Genomic DNA, 18,052 nt, shown 5'->3' with positions numbered 1-18,052 from the left:
CATCCCGTTTCTGGAAAGCCCTTTGCAAAACGCTGAACATCGATGCCCGGCTCTCAACGAGTTACCACCCTCAAACAGACGGAAAAACAGAACGCCTCAACCAGACCATAGAGCAGTACCTGCGATGTTTTTCCCTGCAGAACTCTACGGACTGGGTCACCCTCCTGTGGATGGCGGAGTTCACCTATAATAACACCGAGCACTCCACCCTGGGCTGCTCCCCATTCTTTTGTCTTTTGGGATATCACCCGAACATTCTTCCTTTTGAATGGCCTGTAGCATCCCCGCTGCCGAGCATCCAAGAACACCATGCTCATCTGCATGCGGTTAGGGTCGACGCCATCCATCATCTGTCAGCGGCACAAGCAACACAGAAAAGACATGCGGACAAGAAACGCAGCCCTGAGCCAGTGTACGAGGTGGGGGACAAGGTATGGCTCTCCACGAGGTATATCCATCTCAGGGGTGTCAACAAGCTAAAACCCAAGTACATAGGTCCTTACAGTATCGAGGAAGTGGTTAACCCTGTGGCCATGAGAGTGTCTATCCCTCGCACCTGGCATATCCATCCTGTGTTTCATGTGTCCCTTCTCCAGCCCTGTCCTGTAGAGACGAGACTGCCCGTTCATCCCCCTCCAGTGATAGTGGACGGGTTGGAGGAATATGAGGTGCAGGAACTGTTGGACTCAAGGCTGTTTCGGGGAAGGGTTCAGTATCTAGTACATTGGAAGGGGTTTGGTGTTGAGGAAAGGACATGGGAACCTGAGCAAAATCTCCATTGTCCCGAGTTGGTGGTTCGCTTCCACGAGGTGCATCCGGGGAAGCCGGGTCGACCGCCGAGTCGGCAGTCCTTAAGAGGGGGCTCTGTAGCGCTGCTGTCCTCGAGGGGTCGAAACAGGTACGCAATACGAGGAAACCGCCAGGGCACTACAACTCCCAGAAGGACCTGGGCGCGAGCTAACCGGAAGTGGTTGTGGGACCAGAGATATAAGCAATCCTCCTGCGTAGCTCAGTGCTTATCAATCTTGCCATCGTTTCAGGAGAGAGAGAGCTTGTGCGCGGACGCTTGCCTTCCCGCTAGGAGGACGCCGAACAGAGTTGTGCGCGGACGCTTGCCTTCCCGCTAGGAGGACGCCGGATAAAGTGGTGCGCGGACGCTTGCCTTCCCGCTAGGAGGACGCCGAACAGAGTTGTGCGCGGACGCTTGCCTTCCCGCTAGGAGGACGCCGCTTCTTTTCCTTCTCGAACACTTAGAGGTAGGAACTTGTAAAGCACGGCCGTGCTATAGAAATTGATTCTTTTTGTTTCCTTTAGTCCTGAGGCGGAGTAACATTTCCGTTGTTGTCATACTTCGTTTACTACCTTCAGTGACAGTAACTAGTAGGTTCTATCGAAGCCACCCCTGTAATCCTTTCAGGGTGCCTAGTGGTAAAGGAACTCCTGAGTCTCAGAATTACCGAACCGTTACTACTTCACCCAGAATCCTTTTGGGCATATCCCCTGATATCTTTTGTAAGTACGGAGTTTTCCTTAAATCCTTTGGTAGTCTACGAACTGTAGGCAGGGAACTAATGGTCTGTTCATTTGTGTTTTCCCAGTATTGTTGTGACTTGAAGACCTCCTTCCCTTGTGACCAGACCAAGAGGGGTACTTCTCAACAACATCCTCCTTCGTTGTTCTCTCCCTTTTTCCTGGAGTGCCTTCTGTCCCTTGCATGTGTATAGTGCAGGGAGATTGGGCATTATTTGGGAACTGGGTGACTATTCTTCGCGCTGTGGTCCCCGCCGGCCAGTACCTGAAGGTTAGTGGCTTAGGGTTTCTCTTCTTGGGATATCTGAGGGTTGCTAACCGCTACAAACTCTAGCTGGACCTACTGAGACGTTCATTCATTTAAGGTTGATGAACTGAGTACTGTTGCATAGGGTAGTAACACACATTTGTTATAAAGCTAGTATGTTATGTTATTATGTTCTGCGAATTATTCACAGTAACTGTTTTAATAATCTAAGAATAGAAATAAATTGTAGCCCCTAACAGAAGTAATATATATAACATGTGTTTTTAAATAGGGTTAATTATTGCAGGTTACAAAGAGTTAAGAAGGGTTTTTGTCTTTGACAGCTTCAGGGTGAGGAGAGAGAGAGGGCTGAGGACGCGAGGCAGATTTTGACCTTGAGGTCAGTAAGGTGGGAGTTAGGAGTGAGTGTAAACAGATGGAGAAATCATTGCTTGGAAAAGCAGGGCCTCAAAGGGGGTGATACATTCGTATTTCTGCTTTTGAAAAATAATGTCCATGTAGTTGCCTTAATTTAAGATGGTTAATTACAGTTGATATTTTGTGTGTTATGTGAAGTATCAGCAGTATTTTGAAACAAGATGAGTTTTTGTATGACTCCTTTAAAAAAAAAAATGTTTGTGTGTTTTTCATGTTTTTGCATTTTGTCCTTCTATGAATTGTTCCTTCTGGTCCTGTGTGTCAGAAGCGACACAGTAAGTTGTATTTGACAGCCGATCACCACTAACTGGTGACCAGCTGTCAAAAGGAGGGTGAGGAAAATAAAAGAAAGTGTAATTTTGATTTTAAGCCTGACAAATTAAGCAGGCCCGAATATTGGGTTTTGGGCTGCAGGTTCACAGTGCATACAGTACATGACATAGTGTTATGCGTCACTGCTCATTTACATATGCTATTGTTTTGTCTATGCTTTTTGTGCTTGGTATACAGCAAGTATATCTGATGGCTTGACATGTGCGTTTTTTTTATTTTATGCATGTTTTTGTTTTATGTTGTTGCTTCTGATACTATTACAATTTCTCCTGTGTTGTGAAGGGATGGTCATGACGATGCATATCGCTGCGCAACAGTTGGTTGGACTTAGTCTGATACTAAATTCCACAGATAAAGATATTTCATGCTGTGAACATGAGAGACAACACTTCACCAGCGCATATCTATTTGGCTATAATGGTATTGAAGGAAAATAAAAAGAGATATACAGGATCAAAGTGTGTCACCTGCAGTTAGTCACGTTACTGCCCCTTCCCTTAAGGAACAGGCAGCCCTAGATTTATGTATCCTGATTGGACGTAAGGATAAATTATAGATCTGTGACTCTAGTACATGGTGACCTAATTTCTATATTACATTAGTCAGTTTTGTTCTGCTTCCTAAGTAGTGTATGGCTTTGTTCCTTAAAGGAAACCAGGTTTCATTTTTCCCTGAAGAAGGAACTGGAACATTAGCTGAGATTACCGTATATGGTGTAGCGGCCAGAGGTTGAGTTAAAATTTGTGTACTATTCCCTGAAGAAGGAACTGGAATATTAGCTGAGATTACCGTATATGGTGTGCGGCCAGCGGTAGAGTTAAAATTTGTGTACTATTTTGAATTTTGTGTATCACCCATACTCTTGGTATTGTGTCACAAACTTGACTATCACCCGAGTAATTTCTTGTTCTTCCTATAGATTTTTCTTTTGCTGCTTCTCCCCTGATTGATGTCGCATTGTGCCTAGTTATTGGGGATTTTAGCTGTGTCCTAGTCCCATTTCCCTTTTCCGTATTCCTTTCACCAGTCACCCCTTTTATTATTGTTGGTGTATTGTTCAGGTTTACACTTCCAGACTGCAGTAATGTACCAGGTACCCCCATATTATGTATAATTCCCTTTTGTATGACCAGACTGGTTTTCAAGAATTTTCTTTAGGCCTACTTCGATGTTTTCCAGTCTGACTGTCAGGATAGTGATGGACTGGTTAACTGACTCAATACTATAATAAGACACGTTGTCCACCTCAATAGGAGATATCTTACATTTATTTTTTTGAACATGACAAATGTTCAATGACTATTTTAATTTGGTTTCTTACCCTTTTGTTCCTGCTTCTTTAATTTTCGGTGGTATCAGATGTGTTCTAAATCATGGAAATACCAGGACTCTCTAGTTCTTGTCTTTTGTTTCCACATTTTGATCATTAGCCTTTGTATTGCATAGTGCACCTGATACACAATTAAAGGGAGGTATCTACATGTCCCTGATAATCTGTATCAAGTGATTTCTCTTTTGAGGTGTTCTAGATAAGGAATTTAGGAACACCTAGACGTTATCATTGAGAAAAAAAATGTTTACCCCATTAGACAATGCCACCATGTGTGAGCACATCCATTCAGATAGAATTCCCATGTAACTATCTACCCTTAGATGGCAGAGGATAATGAAGGGTACCCAATTGAAGAGATTAGAAGTATTGCCTTTGAGAATGACAGTGCATTCTAGACCATAATTGTCCCATGGCGTATGGCCACTCCCTCGCAGATTGCAGGCCACCTGCTTGCAGTCCCATTGTTAAATACAATGAACTGTTTTTGTACTAAATTGAAGGAAACTAACAACTGTGTCACATTTCCTACGTCACTAGGTTCTGCGGTATTCAGTCGTAATAACCTGCAGAACATTGATTTAAGCCTAGTTCCCATCAGTGACAGCTACAAATGAGGGCCGGACGTCTTGGCCCTACAGTCCCAGCACCCAGAAAGTAGCAAGGCTGGACAACGATCGCCAGCACGCCATCAATGGTATCTCCAAAGCATTGTATTTGCTCCATCAGACGGCATTGGACATCACAGAACCAGAGTTTCAGTGCAAAAGAGTGAAAGAGAAGGATCCCTGTTGTTGATGACAGGTCTGGTTTGAGGCATCAGTTTTCTACCTGTCATGTGCTGGTAACCTCTGACAGTGTGCAGTCCTTTGAGCCCCTTCGCCTGAGTTTTGCCCCCCCCCCCTTTTCTTTGCTTCAACGGAAGGGCAGTGCACTGGAGGATCCAAGATTGGCAAAAGGCACTACATTGTGGTACCCATGATGAAAGGAAAAATTAAATGAAAGAGCAGCGCAAGCGTCCTCTGACACTAAATAACGAGTGTTGGAGCCTGAAAGTGTTGCTGAGCGTGAAAGTCTGTTGCTCTTTCCCGATTAAGAGTACTTGGGTCTGCACGAGATGATCTGTGCCCACGACCAATGAAGAGCACAATATCTGTAGTGTCTGCTACAGAGGAGAGACACTGGTGCACTGCATTGAGACATTGAGACTTTCGAGTGAGCTGTGAGTGTTTGCCAGGAGGGCACTCCAACGGATACTGAGAAGCACTATTTTCATGGAAGGCCTGAATCAAGAGGCCCAATGCGACAATGGAAGCAGATTTGATGGACGATAGAAGCCTACCAGAGAGGCTTAGAACGGACTTTGGGTATAGTTGTGGTTGCACAAGTGTTTCCAGTGCCACTGTATGAAGTGGGTGTTGGATATGTTCATCCAAAATGGTCCTGAAGTAGTGTTCTGTCTGTACGATGATAAAGGATATTCCCATTTCACCTAGCAATGAATTAGGATTTGCCTGCGTAATGGCAAAAGGAGGGTCTGAGGTAATTCAGTTTCAACTCCATTTTGTATTCCGTCGCCATTTTGTGTTGCCCTCACTCAGGCAGCTTGGTAAACCGAGTGTTTTTGCCCTTTGTACTGCCACGTGTCAAATAACCTCCTCTTCTTGTTGTGAAGCCAATTCCAGGAACTAGCCAAACTGACTAATCCTTGTCTAGACTGACTGATCCTTGTCCCAACTATTTGTTGGCCTTCAGTATTCTTTCCCTGCCTTATCTTATCTGTTGGCCTTCGTTATTCCTTCCCCGCATTATCCTATTTTGCAAGTTGTCCTTTGAAGCACACAAACATTTCCTGCCATTACTGATTGACCTATAGGTGCTGTCATTGATTGACTTATGGGGTTGGGCAAAAACACGACTCAAGGGGGACGTTCTGGTTACATGATGCCTTGTTTTGAATGTTTTCCTATTGGCTAATATTTGGCAGATCTTGCATGTCCATATTAGGTATATATTAGGCATGCTTGCATGAGCTAGGACTGCCCCTTGCTTTTATGCCGAATATGTAACCCTCACATATATAAGGCCCCAGTGTTCTGTACTCTTGAGACTGCCTCATTCAGTTGCTAAGGCTTCTGTGTGTCGTAGTCTCACTCATTTGAGTTTAATAAAGATGTTCTTTTTATATTTCAGCTTCTGTGCCAACTTCTTCTTTGTATTAGTGAGACCCCTGAGAAGGAGTTTTGATATCTTCATTATGTTGAGTGTTGTTGAATTGTGGGACGGTGAACTGTGTTGTGAGGAACTGTGTAGTGTTGTATGTCACACCAAACATCCAGGTAAGCCACAAGGTACCCAGGTGAACTAAAGAGCTAAAGAAAAGATTTGAAAGTGGGGGAGGGTAAGAATAACCAGGATTTTACCAATATCTTAAACCTGAGGCGCAAAAGCTCTTAGAATGAAAATGTCTGAACCTAATGTCTTTAAGCTAACAGTCTTGTGAGGTGTCCTAAAATATCTACAGAAAACATCAGCACATTTTTATTCTGGTAAATGTTCGGAAATATATATTTTCTGAATGTTGACAGCTCTACTGTTATACCACTGCTGAATTAAGGAATTTATATCAAGTAGATATGCATACACACTTTCACTTAAACATTAGCATTGAAAGATATGCCATTGCATAAAAAAAAGAGATTGGTGACAAAATAAAGTAGGGTATACGTCGGTGTACTGCAGTATAACAGCACGTGTAATTAACATGCACAATATACGTGCCACAATTTTAAAATGGGAGGGTACTGCTGAGCTCTGTTACCAATAAGACTTTCAAAGTTTCAATCCTATGCCAATAAAATTAGTTCATAGCGTGACGTGACAGTGTTTTTAGGTGACGTGACAGTGTTTTTTCTACTTTTCAATTAGTGTACCACGGTTAAACAGTAAATGCAGAGGGTGCCCAAGTCTTACTGAAGTCAAGGATAATTAGACAGCCACAGTGTCTACCGGACAATTATGCAACAATGTGGAAAGCTGCTTACCAAGTAAGAACAGAGCTATAATCACTGCTTTCCTGAAGTGCAACCCAAGGCAAAGGATTAGTAGTAGGTTCTATAAACCTTTAGTAAACCAAGATACAGGCTTCACTACATTATTTCAAATGTTTACCAGCAAAAAAAGTGAAAAATCAGTGTTACTGCATGTATGGAGTTAGATTTTCAAATGAATAATTCTCTGTAAACATAAAATTGAAAAAGATTAGCACGAACTATATAGTACCTGCCTGGGTGTGAAGGCCAATGTTTCTTTTATAAAGGGATGACGTGTGATTAATCAAGGCTTTAAGCCTGACGAGTGTTCCCAAATAATGTATGTTGAGAATAAGAGGTGTTAAAGGTAATAGAATTTCAAAAGTGATCTGGCTGAAGGTATACAATTATTTTGAGAAAAAGAAGTTAAGAGTAATGGCGCAACAAACACAATGTTAGAAAATAGTTACAATTACTATATGCCCAATCCTTAGTAAAGAATTAGAATAAGTGAATTAAATAGATAGCATGAGTCCTCCAACTCAGCCTATTGCGATAGCTAACACTGTGCCATTTAATACTGATGGGAAAACAATCTTCTTGTGAATATGGCGAAGTCCAGCATGCTATTATTGCACGATAAAAATGCTACATACACAAGTCTCTTCCGCTACTTAAAACCTTTGTGACTAACAGTTTGTCTAAATGCTACAGCACAGATAATTCCCAAATCCATTCTTTAGAGGCCGGTCTGACACATGAAAACCAATATTCCCTATTTAGACGATTCACAAAAAAATCTAAGGGCTAAGTAACGTTAAGCACTCGTATCAAGAACCATTGAAGTAGTCAATCTGCAATGACTAGTTTCCTGGGCGTTCCTCGAACTGTGAGAGAGTACTACCAGTTAATGACAAGATCTTTAAATACGATAATCTGTGCAATTAAAGAAGCGCACACCTCTGAACAAACAATACTGAATTACATCCTGCTAGTGCAGTGCTTGACTCAGCAGTATGAAAAGAAGTTATTGAACAGAAATGTCCGCCAAGTCACTGTGGTTTAAGATGCCAAATTCTGAATGCATGTGGGTGTCCCTCCTGTGAGCAGGGTGAAGGCGCTGTGTTAAAAGCGGTGATTATCTCTAGTACTGTGGTCAGTAGGGACAGAAAACAGTCACCTAGTGGTGGATTGTAACTGCTACAGTTCCACATCGCTGAACATGCAAGGAAGTTATTAGAAGCAACTGCATCCAGTGCATTCCATAGAGGAGGCGTAATCATAATGAAAAAAGAGACTGGACAAGTGAACCGGAGTAAAGGGTACTATTGTCAAAGGACGGAAGACAAGAGGCACTAAGAACTGAAATGAGAGGGAAGCGATCCTAAGTGGCAGGTGGTGTGCGTGAGTTAGAAGCTAATGTGTCTAAAGTGAGGACAAAGCGGGATTACTGGTGAGACTGAGACTTCTGAGATCGATAGCATGAGTCCTCCAACGCCACGCCAGTGTAGAGCAAAAGAAAGGCGTGCCTGCAATGCTTAATGATGAAGGCGGCATGCCGCGCTGATCAAATGTTGCCAAAGTAAATACAAATGTTGCCAAAGTAAATAAATAGAGGTGGGCGACACGCGCTGTGCTGAACAAAAGAAAGAAGTGGCCATCATGCTTAAAGATAATACTTAATGAATAACTCATGTAGAAAAAATTGCTTTATAAAGGAATGTTTATCTCGGAATTACTTCATTCATTGATAAATACAATTTGGTAGTATGGACTGTCAAGGGAGATACAAAACAAATGGAGGTGACAATGGTGCAAAGTGCGTAGACGGTAAACATTATATACAGTGCAGACATATACATATTTACAAATGGAATAGAATGAGGCCAGGTAAATGATTAAAAAAACTAAGATATCTATCTGTTCAAGTATAGAGTCTTGTTAAAGCTGGACCAAGTATATTGTGTGTCACAGGACCCAATTAATTTGCTGATAGCATTAATAGCAACCATCACTCATGTTTGCTCTACCCGACAGAACCATTCTTGTTATATTTGGAGAAGAGGATGCAACCAGTACGTAGCATAAAGTAGAGTAGATATCACACTGAAAGGCAGTAAGTCTGGGCATGCCAACTAGATTAACTATACGATGCACTTCCGGAATGAATCATAGTATGCGCTACTGAAAGTGGACTCGGCTAAGTGCCGCCGCCATGATGGAATATATTGCGAAGGGGCGGATCCCAACAAAATGGAGTGCATTATGTTTAGGGTGGCAAATGGACTGGAAGGACCACTGCTGCCTGGACAAAATATGTGGTGGTGATGTCTGGTGAAGACTGCAGAAGCTAATAATAAATTGAGGTGGGTGCACCGCGCAGAACAATAGAAAGGTGCGGAAGCCATGCTTAAAAATAAAGTGTGGCATGTCGCACTGATGAAATGTTGCCGAAGTACATATAAATGTTGCCCAATTTAATTGATGCTTTTGATTCAACACTTGGCATGACAGCAAGTGTAGCACAGTAGCACCATTTAGCGACTAAGTTGAGTTAAACAGTTTTGCTTGAGAAAATAGTTAAAACAGGAGTGATCCCCCAACTTTACCTTTACCTACCAGAGTGCCAGATCACAGAATTGAGCAAGAGATGTGGAATACTTCTTCCTGTCAGTAATCTGGGCTAGGGACGAACAGTCCCACTCCCTGAAGCTCAGTCGAATATAGTTAATTAGTGAATTACTAAAATAAGAACTCTAAAATAAACCCTTCACAGGACTGAACCCACACACATTTCTCTTTCTAAGGTGAAGACTAACAGAAAAGGAGCTACTTTTCAACTGTCGGAGGATGAATAAAAAACAGAAGACCCCTACTGAAAGGGCCTCAAAACCTGTAACGATCGAGCCACCCACCACACCTGGACCAGGTACAATCCTGCACAGACTAAGTCCAATTTGTATAGTTATTTTCCTTTTCCAAGTTATTTCTCATTTTCCCTTTTCTCATCTTTTCTGTGATCCCATTTCCTACATATGTACCTGAACGTATAAAAATAAAAACGTAAAATTCAAAAGTTTATTGACTTATCCTTCTTCATATTAGTCCAAAGCAAGCATCATTTTAAAACTCTCAGCTTGTAATGCAATTGACCCAGGTATGTTTTAGAAAATCTTAAATATTCTAAGTATAAATGTCTATTGCCATGCTGCCTACTAAAAGTATGAATTCAGTTCCCAACCTTTATTCAGCTGTACTGAGTCGGTTTGATAGCTACAACTTCTCACTTCGGTTGAATCACATTACAGGTTAAGTTTGATTATTTCAAACGGAACCAGGCACCAATACAACTAGAGAGGCTCAAACGTTTCTGCCATCAACACTTCTCTAAGCTGCCAATTAGCATCTGGCCACTCTTGATGGCTGTCTTTTGCTTGCTGATGTGTTTCCAAACGTACTTTCCTGGAAGGCTATAATGACTGTTGTATTCTATCAAGCCTTGCTTTGTGCAAGATTTTTTTAACTTGTTTCTTTGCTGTTTCTAGTGTAGTTTCACAGCAGGACTTGAGAGCTGTGGCACTAATCTGTCTAGAAAACCAAGTACTCATTCCAACCTTATCTCAATTTAAAATTGAGCTCAATGAATCCGTTTAGAGTAGAGCAAACAAAACGTTCCCCGTAAAAATAAGAAAAAATAGAGATGGGAGGAATTCAGTGAAAACAAATAACGCTGCTGCTTCCTTTTCCAAGAAAAAGTGCTTATGAATAAATAAATACTGGAGATTTGAGCTAATAAAATATCCAGGGTACAGATTTGACTGCAGCTTCCATTCGAAGTACATCTCCCTATTAGCAAAAGCCCATGCATTATACCAACAAAATAATATTTCAGCAGAAATCAAGGTTTAATAGTAAAGTTAATATCCTTACCTTGTCCGGGCTCGTACTGATTCACTGTCAGCTGGTCTGGCTTGGATTCAATGAGTCCTTGTGCCATGACCTTCTCTAGTACTAATTCACAGGTCTCAGGAAAACCTTCAAAACATAAAATATGAACATTTAAAGGGTAAGCCATGTGCGCCCTATATCACTTTTGAAACTCAGAGGCTAGTACCTGTGGTAGTCCTAGGATCTTACAGATATTAGGCTAAAATTCACACTTAGTACACAGTGACCTATACTCCCTGGGTCAAGGACATAGTGCACATTATGTGCAGTTGGTAGCTGCCTGGAGCATAGTCCATTATTACCGGTTGTGTAAACGGTGGGTTCAGAAAAATAGTTACCAGGTTTTCATGAAACTCTTAAACAGTAATGAGGGAGATGTTATGCTCATGGGACTTTGCATGTAAGAAGTGATGTACGTTTCTGGCTACACCTTCTGTTACAGCCAACTGAGTAAAAAAGAAAAGAAGAAAAGCACAGCATCCTTCTACACTGCGGGGCTGTATGGTATGACTGTTCTTGAACAGATGCTACCATCAAATTCAATATGCCCAGTTATCCCAAACCTTTAACCCTCATTGGAAAAACATACTTACTTTATCCAGTCAAAATGTTCTTTTTCTTTGGATTGCAGCATTTGTAGCCCTGCATTTATAATGGGATCACCACAGCCACCCAGAGAGAAAATAAACAAGCATTTGCAATGCAACAGGTCTCGCATTACTGAAGGTTTGCGCTATTGGCGCTACATTGTTAGTTGCAATGCCTATAGCTCAAATGTTCAGTATTGCGAGCGATATTGCACCGCAAATGCTTTAAAAAAAACAAAAAACTGTCATCTAGTTGAAAACAAAATGGAATGGCTGTTTAAACCGCGTAAAAATGTTATAAAAATATAGCAAGCAAATGGGAGAGGTGCAGCGACGGACAGGGACATGAAAACTTTAAACAGGATGCAGGGAGAGGGACTACAGACGGTAGAGATAAAGAGAAGAAAAGCAGAGAAATGTCTAGGAGAGCGAAAGAGGAGGTCGGGAAGAAAAGAGAAAGTTTAATAAAGCTGGAGACTGCGGAGCCCTATGCTAAGGAACCCTCACCTGAGTTCGCCGCTCCTGCCTCCGGTGAGCGCCTCTCTTTTCACACTTAGGGGCTGCGCTATACAATCCTGAACACGTAAAGTGAACCTTGTTAGTGTCAGGGTTGATATTCTGCAGAAGGTAAGGTGCAACACTGGAGAATGACATCCAGAAAGAAGTTTACTTTCTGTGCAACGCAGGCCACCACCTCCCCAGCACTGTGGAGGCCAGAGGCCGGGCACAGTGAGACACAGAGATGGCACGTGAAAGCCCACGGGGGGAGGAGAATGGGGGCGGCACCGATGTGGTAGGGGCAGGCACAGGGTGAGGAGGCTAAACCTCACGCCCACATAAAAAGAGAGCAGCAGCAGAAACTGAAACAACTAAAAACTATTTTTCTTCTTCTAAATACAAAAGAGGGCACTGTGCTCAAAGAAAGAACTGCGCAGCGCCTGTGTTGCAAAAATGAAAGCGGGCGCTGTGCATGTAAAAGTTAAGTGCATGGCGCCCGTGAAGTGACTTGCATGTTTTAGAATGTGAATACAGTGAGCCGCCCATAAAGAAAAGGCACGCAGCCAGCATTGTTTAAGTTAAAAGACGGCATTTGGTGCTTTAAAAAAATGAAGAGTTTATATTTTATAACCTGAATACGGCGAGCCGCACATAAAGTAAGGGTCACTGCTGCCATTGTTAAAGTGAAAGCGGAAATTAAACAAACACACAAAAAAAAACAGTGAGATCAGGCAGTGTTGTGGGAGGGGTGGGGGGGATGGCAAATGAAGCTGCCAGAACTGAAGCAAACAGAACAATTAACCTCTTAAGCGCTGCTGACGGCCAACGGTCGTCACGAGCGCTACCCCCCCAGTGCTGCGCACGACCATTGGACGTCCATTCAGCACTAGTTCCAATGGACAGCGCAGCACTGGGGAGGTATATTTGCGCCGCAGCTAAGGTTTAAGGAGCAGAGGCACACAAACAAAAAGAAAAGAGTGCATTCAAAAGTCTCTAAATAGCCCTGAGGAGGGACTAGTAACAAAATAAACCAATGAAATAAAAAGAATTCCAAAATACACTGCAAGGAAGCAATAAAATGTATGGGTGGAACATAGGCGGAGCTTCATGCCCATATCCTTAATACACTGTTAACACAGACTTAGCTGCGCACAACTTAAGTAAAATCTATCGATCAAACATTGTTTTGAGTTTAAAGCAGCTCATGAGAGCCAGAGGAAGTGGCCTTCGTGTTTTAGTGTGAGTGGCGTTTACTTTGAATTTCCTTTTGCTTTTCACCATTTCACACCTTGGGTGTTAATTTTTGGTGGAGGATTCAATAAAGTTTATTGAAGCATGTTACCATGGAACTAGTACAACTTACTTATGCGCCTGCATATGACATTTTATTTTTCAGTGTTGCCCCTGACGAAGGGACCCTACTATAGTCCCGAAATGCATTGGGCGAATAACAACATACACAAGAGAGTTTAATGTTTTCTTTATTGTATAATTTGATTTATATTGCTTTGTCAATGGATGAAATCATGTTTATGTAAATTATAACACAATGTTTCTGAGGAGATTTATTGAATGTTAATATGAATAAACAGCTTGTACAGAAAGTAAAAAACAATGTTTGATCGATAGATTTTACTTAAGTTGTGCGCAGCTAAGTCTGTGTTAACAGTGAGTTGACCAGCCACATTTCCATGTTAATTTTTAGGGTATTTGGGTATACTCTATTAGTTGCAGCACACAGATCAATAGAACAGGTTAAAATTTACTAATGTTTGTAAATTAGGAGTGCTCAGAACACAACAGTTCACATATCCTTAATACTGCATGTCTCGAATAGACAGCGCAGTCGCTGCCTAGGTGAGACCTAACCATAGGACTGGATAAGCTATTCACACTGACGTGGGACAGCTTGGGACCTCTCTCAAATCTCAAGCTACTGAACCCTGATGGTGCCTCCTGTGAAAACATCACCATGTGCCCCATTAAACATTACTTTCTGCACGAATAATATACACAAACTTGTGCCCTTGAATAATCAACCAGTGTTCTCTAGAGGCATATTTCCCAGTGCTCGCTTGTGTCACATAGTTAATCCTTGAGGCACAATACCCAATGTTCTTCTGAAGCACATAACCCAATGCTCCACTAAGGCTTATTTGCGATTGGTACCATGAGGCGCATCTATGATGCTTCTCCACTGGTCTACATACATAATGCACATCATTATGCTTTCTGCTGCACATTTTTTTAGTGTTCCGCTGATGCACACCATTCTGTGGTTCCTGTTGCATTAGAGCTGGTTGGTGTACATTGATGCAAGTATGTATTGTTGGTCTGTTTTCACGGGTGGTTTTCTGTGCCTTTATGACTGTTGGAGTCTGTGAAAATGGTTGTCTGCAGGTGTTTCCTTATGTGTGAATTCTCTGTGTGTGCCTGTATGTTTTGTGCTTCTTAGAGCATGCCTCGAGTGTAAGCCAGACATAACAGATTACCAGTGTCTATTGTGTCCAAAATATTGTTTTCATTTGGATTAAAGTTTTAATTTTTAACCTTCTTATATTTCAACTCAGGGGGCATCAAAGTCAAAAGTATAACGTTGCCTTTATGGTGGGTCCGTAGGTATGGTACCATTAGCACCCTGTGATGGGGCAGTAAATACATTGACCTGCGTTTTATTTGTAACAGTCCGCCATCCAAGGTCAGGAAACCTCACAAGGAACAACCGGAAGTCCCTCCCTTCCCATTACTGGTTGGAATTGGGAGAAGACACAAGGCAAAATAACGAGACGAAGTCCCTTTAAAAATGAAGCGGAGACGAATTGTGACGCACATGCCACAGTGGACAGAGGTTTCGCCACATTGCTGAGGGGCGGAGACGCTGCCACGGATGGATTGTCGTATGAAGGGGTCGCTGTGGAAGTCGCAGGAGGAGTACTGCTCGAGGCGAGAGTGACCAGGAAGGAAGAGACAGCCGTCGAGAATCCCTGAGGAAACCAGCAGGACACTGCACCCTGCCACGCTTCTGGGGGAGCGTAGCTATCACAGGTACATGCAAGATTCCTTGGGAGTTAAGGGAAACAGGAGGGTACAGATACAGAGCGGGTTGAACATATGGAAAACAAGCCACGCTAGTCCACTGATAACGAATTTGCTGAACCTAATACTTGTTCTACTACTATCATTGCTGACGTTACTACTTGTTCTGCTGGTAACACAAGAAGGTGTTGATGGAGGGATCTGCACCTCAAGGGTGGGTAGAATGAGATATCCCTTATTGTTTGTCTAGTGAAGAAAAGTGGACAAGCGATTCTGATTTGGGCTAATAACCTTCACAATATCACGTGGAAAGAATACATACTCACAAAGCAAGCTTTATGTGCGAGGCTTTATTTTCCTTTTCAAAACACTGGGTAATGGTAGTGGTTGCATGAGGTCACGGCCAGGAGAATTACCCCACAAATGCTAAACCCTAGCATAAAGGGAAACCAAGTGTCCCACTGGTACACTGATCTGTGACATTTCTCCTTTCTCCGAGGGGTAAGGACCATACCGGTGGACCAGACCTCCAGGAACCTATAGAGGACGAGAGAAAAATGAAGGTTTTGTCTGACTGTACCATAAACTAAAATGCCCTTGAAATAAAAGAAACATCTAACTAACAATGGTGGTCGGAGTCATAAGTCCTGCTTGCACAACAGCATCCTTATGTGGCACACCCCCAGACCTATGTGCCCAATCACCAGTTGCCTTTCTTATATAAGAGGAGCCAATCAGTGTTTGATTTCTGACCAATGGAAGGGGTGGGAGGTCAGCTAAAGGGCACTGCGAATGTGAAAGAGCCTGCAGGCTAAGAGTAATGGCATCACAAAGAAGGTATCTTTATCCTATCCTTAGATCTTGACTCTTTCCTATTCACGACCTGTGACTAGATTACACTGCAATAGTGCCACAAAAGGCAGTGAGAGCATAATGCATTATTGTGAAAATTAGGGCTAAGTAAAACTTAATAGACAAATGTTTAATTGATCCAGGAAGAAGCCTCTAGAGCAGTTCAGAATCGGTAAAAGGCATGTGGGTTAGAGCACAAAGTTGTCAGCTGGTGTCTGACAAGAGGGAAACGTGGAGAATCTCACTGCAAATGCTTCAGCCCTGGTGGGGGGGGGGGGGGGCACTCAGATCAGATTGAAGCGGGACTGCTTGCAGAGTTTAGCAACCCGTGATGTATGAGGTCATCCATTCATCTAACAGTGAATGACCTTAGCAGCCGCTTGGCTAGAATCCTTGCCCAGGACTAACAGCTAGTAGGATCAACACAGATTCCTGGATGAGTTGAGATAAAAGAACAAGGCACTCTCTATGTCCAGGTTAAACAGGATGGATATCTTCAACCTAGGAAGCATCAGTTAATGGAAGAAAGTAGGAAGAACAATCTTCTCATTTAGATGGAACTCTGCTAGCAGTTTTGGAATTAAGGTGGGGTAAGGATGAATACTAAGCTTGGCAGGATGAGGACAGAGCTGCCAGGGTCAGTGAATAACTCAGGTGGTTCTTCAGCTACCGAAGTACTCCTTGAATCAGAGTAGCCAGGGGAAATGTGATTAGACAAACTCTTGTTCAGTCCATCGTGAACCATGACCCAGGGAACTGGGTTCTTTGCCCATCCAAAAAGCTAACAGCTTGCAATTGGTGTGAGGTGGGTTTCAATTGGATCTATGGAAATTTGACCACAAGCCTCCAAGAAGAAGGTGGAGACTCACAAAGAATGTCCCATTCACATCTAAAGTGTTTACTTTAAATAAAGAGCTTTGTTTTAGATTTGAAAAGGCACTCCACATCCCATAACGCTCTATAGTTAGCATTCTCCACAGATAAGATGTGATTTGTCACATCACCATTTGACACTTCCAAAGAGATAGGAACACAGCAAACTTACTGACTCCTGCATCTTAAGCATACTTTGATTTTACTTCAAGGGTATACATTATTCCATTATAAGTGGCTATCCATTGATCAGTTATATTTAAATATTATTTACTTGGCAATATGAATGATTTTGAAGCAAGCTGATAGGTCTCTCCCATCCCTTGTATGCAGAATCATCTGCTAACAGTGAGGATTCATCTGCCCAAGCAAGCTCACTACTAAAGTTTAAATGTGGGATAGGCCATGGTTAAAAACTGAAATTGGGGAGTATTGAGTTTGAAGCAGAAGAGACAAGTAGAAAATCAAAGAGGGGCACAGAAGGCCATGCCTATCGAACAACACAGTAACAAAAGTATATGTGAAGCCCAATTCCCAAATGCTACTCGCACATCCTACTTTGGACAAAAAACCACCACACCAGGCCACTAAGGAAAACTACAAAGGAATCACATAGAAACCAAAGGGGGGCAGGAGTAACACCACCACGACAAAGGGAATAATTACAAGGAAAACGGGAAATTAATCAAAAAACGCGACAAACCCATATTAATCACAATAACAACATATGCACAAAGAAGAGGCACAATAATGTTAAAAACAAAAACACTAATACAGGAGACTTGTCATATGTAAAAGCAACTGAAATTCAACAGGCACAGCTGCTTTCATCACCACACCAACAAATAAAAAAGGCACTCACAAAAAGTAAACAAACAAAGTATCTTTTTAGAATTATTTCTAGTTTAACATACCTGTAATTGAAAGAGGGCAGTGGCTCATTTACAACACCTGCACCAAACGAATCAGCAGCTGAGACTCATCAGACCAACAACAAATTGCACAGCTCAGCTACATAGGAAAAGCTTGCCACAATCACACAACTCTCCCACAATGCTTACAAATGTGTTTGTAAACCCTTATCCTGAGGAAGAACTAATTTAGGAAGAGAGGGAAGATACATAGACAGAGGATCACTCTATTCAATATGTCCAAGAAAGAGGTTGTGGGAAGATGAATATTGTGTGCTGTACAATACCGCCATGGATTAGGGCTTACACATAGACCTACACCCATCTATTAATTCAGGTCTGTTGACCCTCTCTCCCATCGTTCATATTTTTATGTTTTCTGAACCTAATCATCTATACTACTATTATAAAGAGAGAACACAAACCTTTGAGCCAGG

General features: G+C 42.2%; 1 protein-coding gene across 2 annotated transcripts in view; it reads right to left on the bottom strand.

Annotated features, from left to right (window-relative positions):
• Positions 1 to 18,052, bottom strand: part of ALKBH8 (alkB homolog 8, tRNA methyltransferase) — a 410,467-nt gene that overhangs the window by 265,041 nt on the left and 127,374 nt on the right. For both annotated transcript variants that reach the window (XM_086935245.1, XM_086935246.1), the window contains exon 6: positions 10,841 to 10,945. In XM_086935245.1, the coding sequence (XP_086791371.1) occupies positions 10,841 to 10,945 (105 nt within the window). The remainder of the gene's footprint in view (positions 1 to 10,840; positions 10,946 to 18,052) is intronic.

Source organism: Lissotriton vulgaris, chromosome 8, assembly GCF_964263255.1.
Source record: "Lissotriton vulgaris chromosome 8, aLisVul1.2, whole genome shotgun sequence".
Classification (NCBI taxonomy): Eukaryota; Metazoa; Chordata; class Amphibia; order Caudata; family Salamandridae; genus Lissotriton; species Lissotriton vulgaris.
The sequence above is the reverse complement of the archived record's forward strand: the minus strand, read 5'-3'. Positions and strand labels throughout refer to the sequence as shown.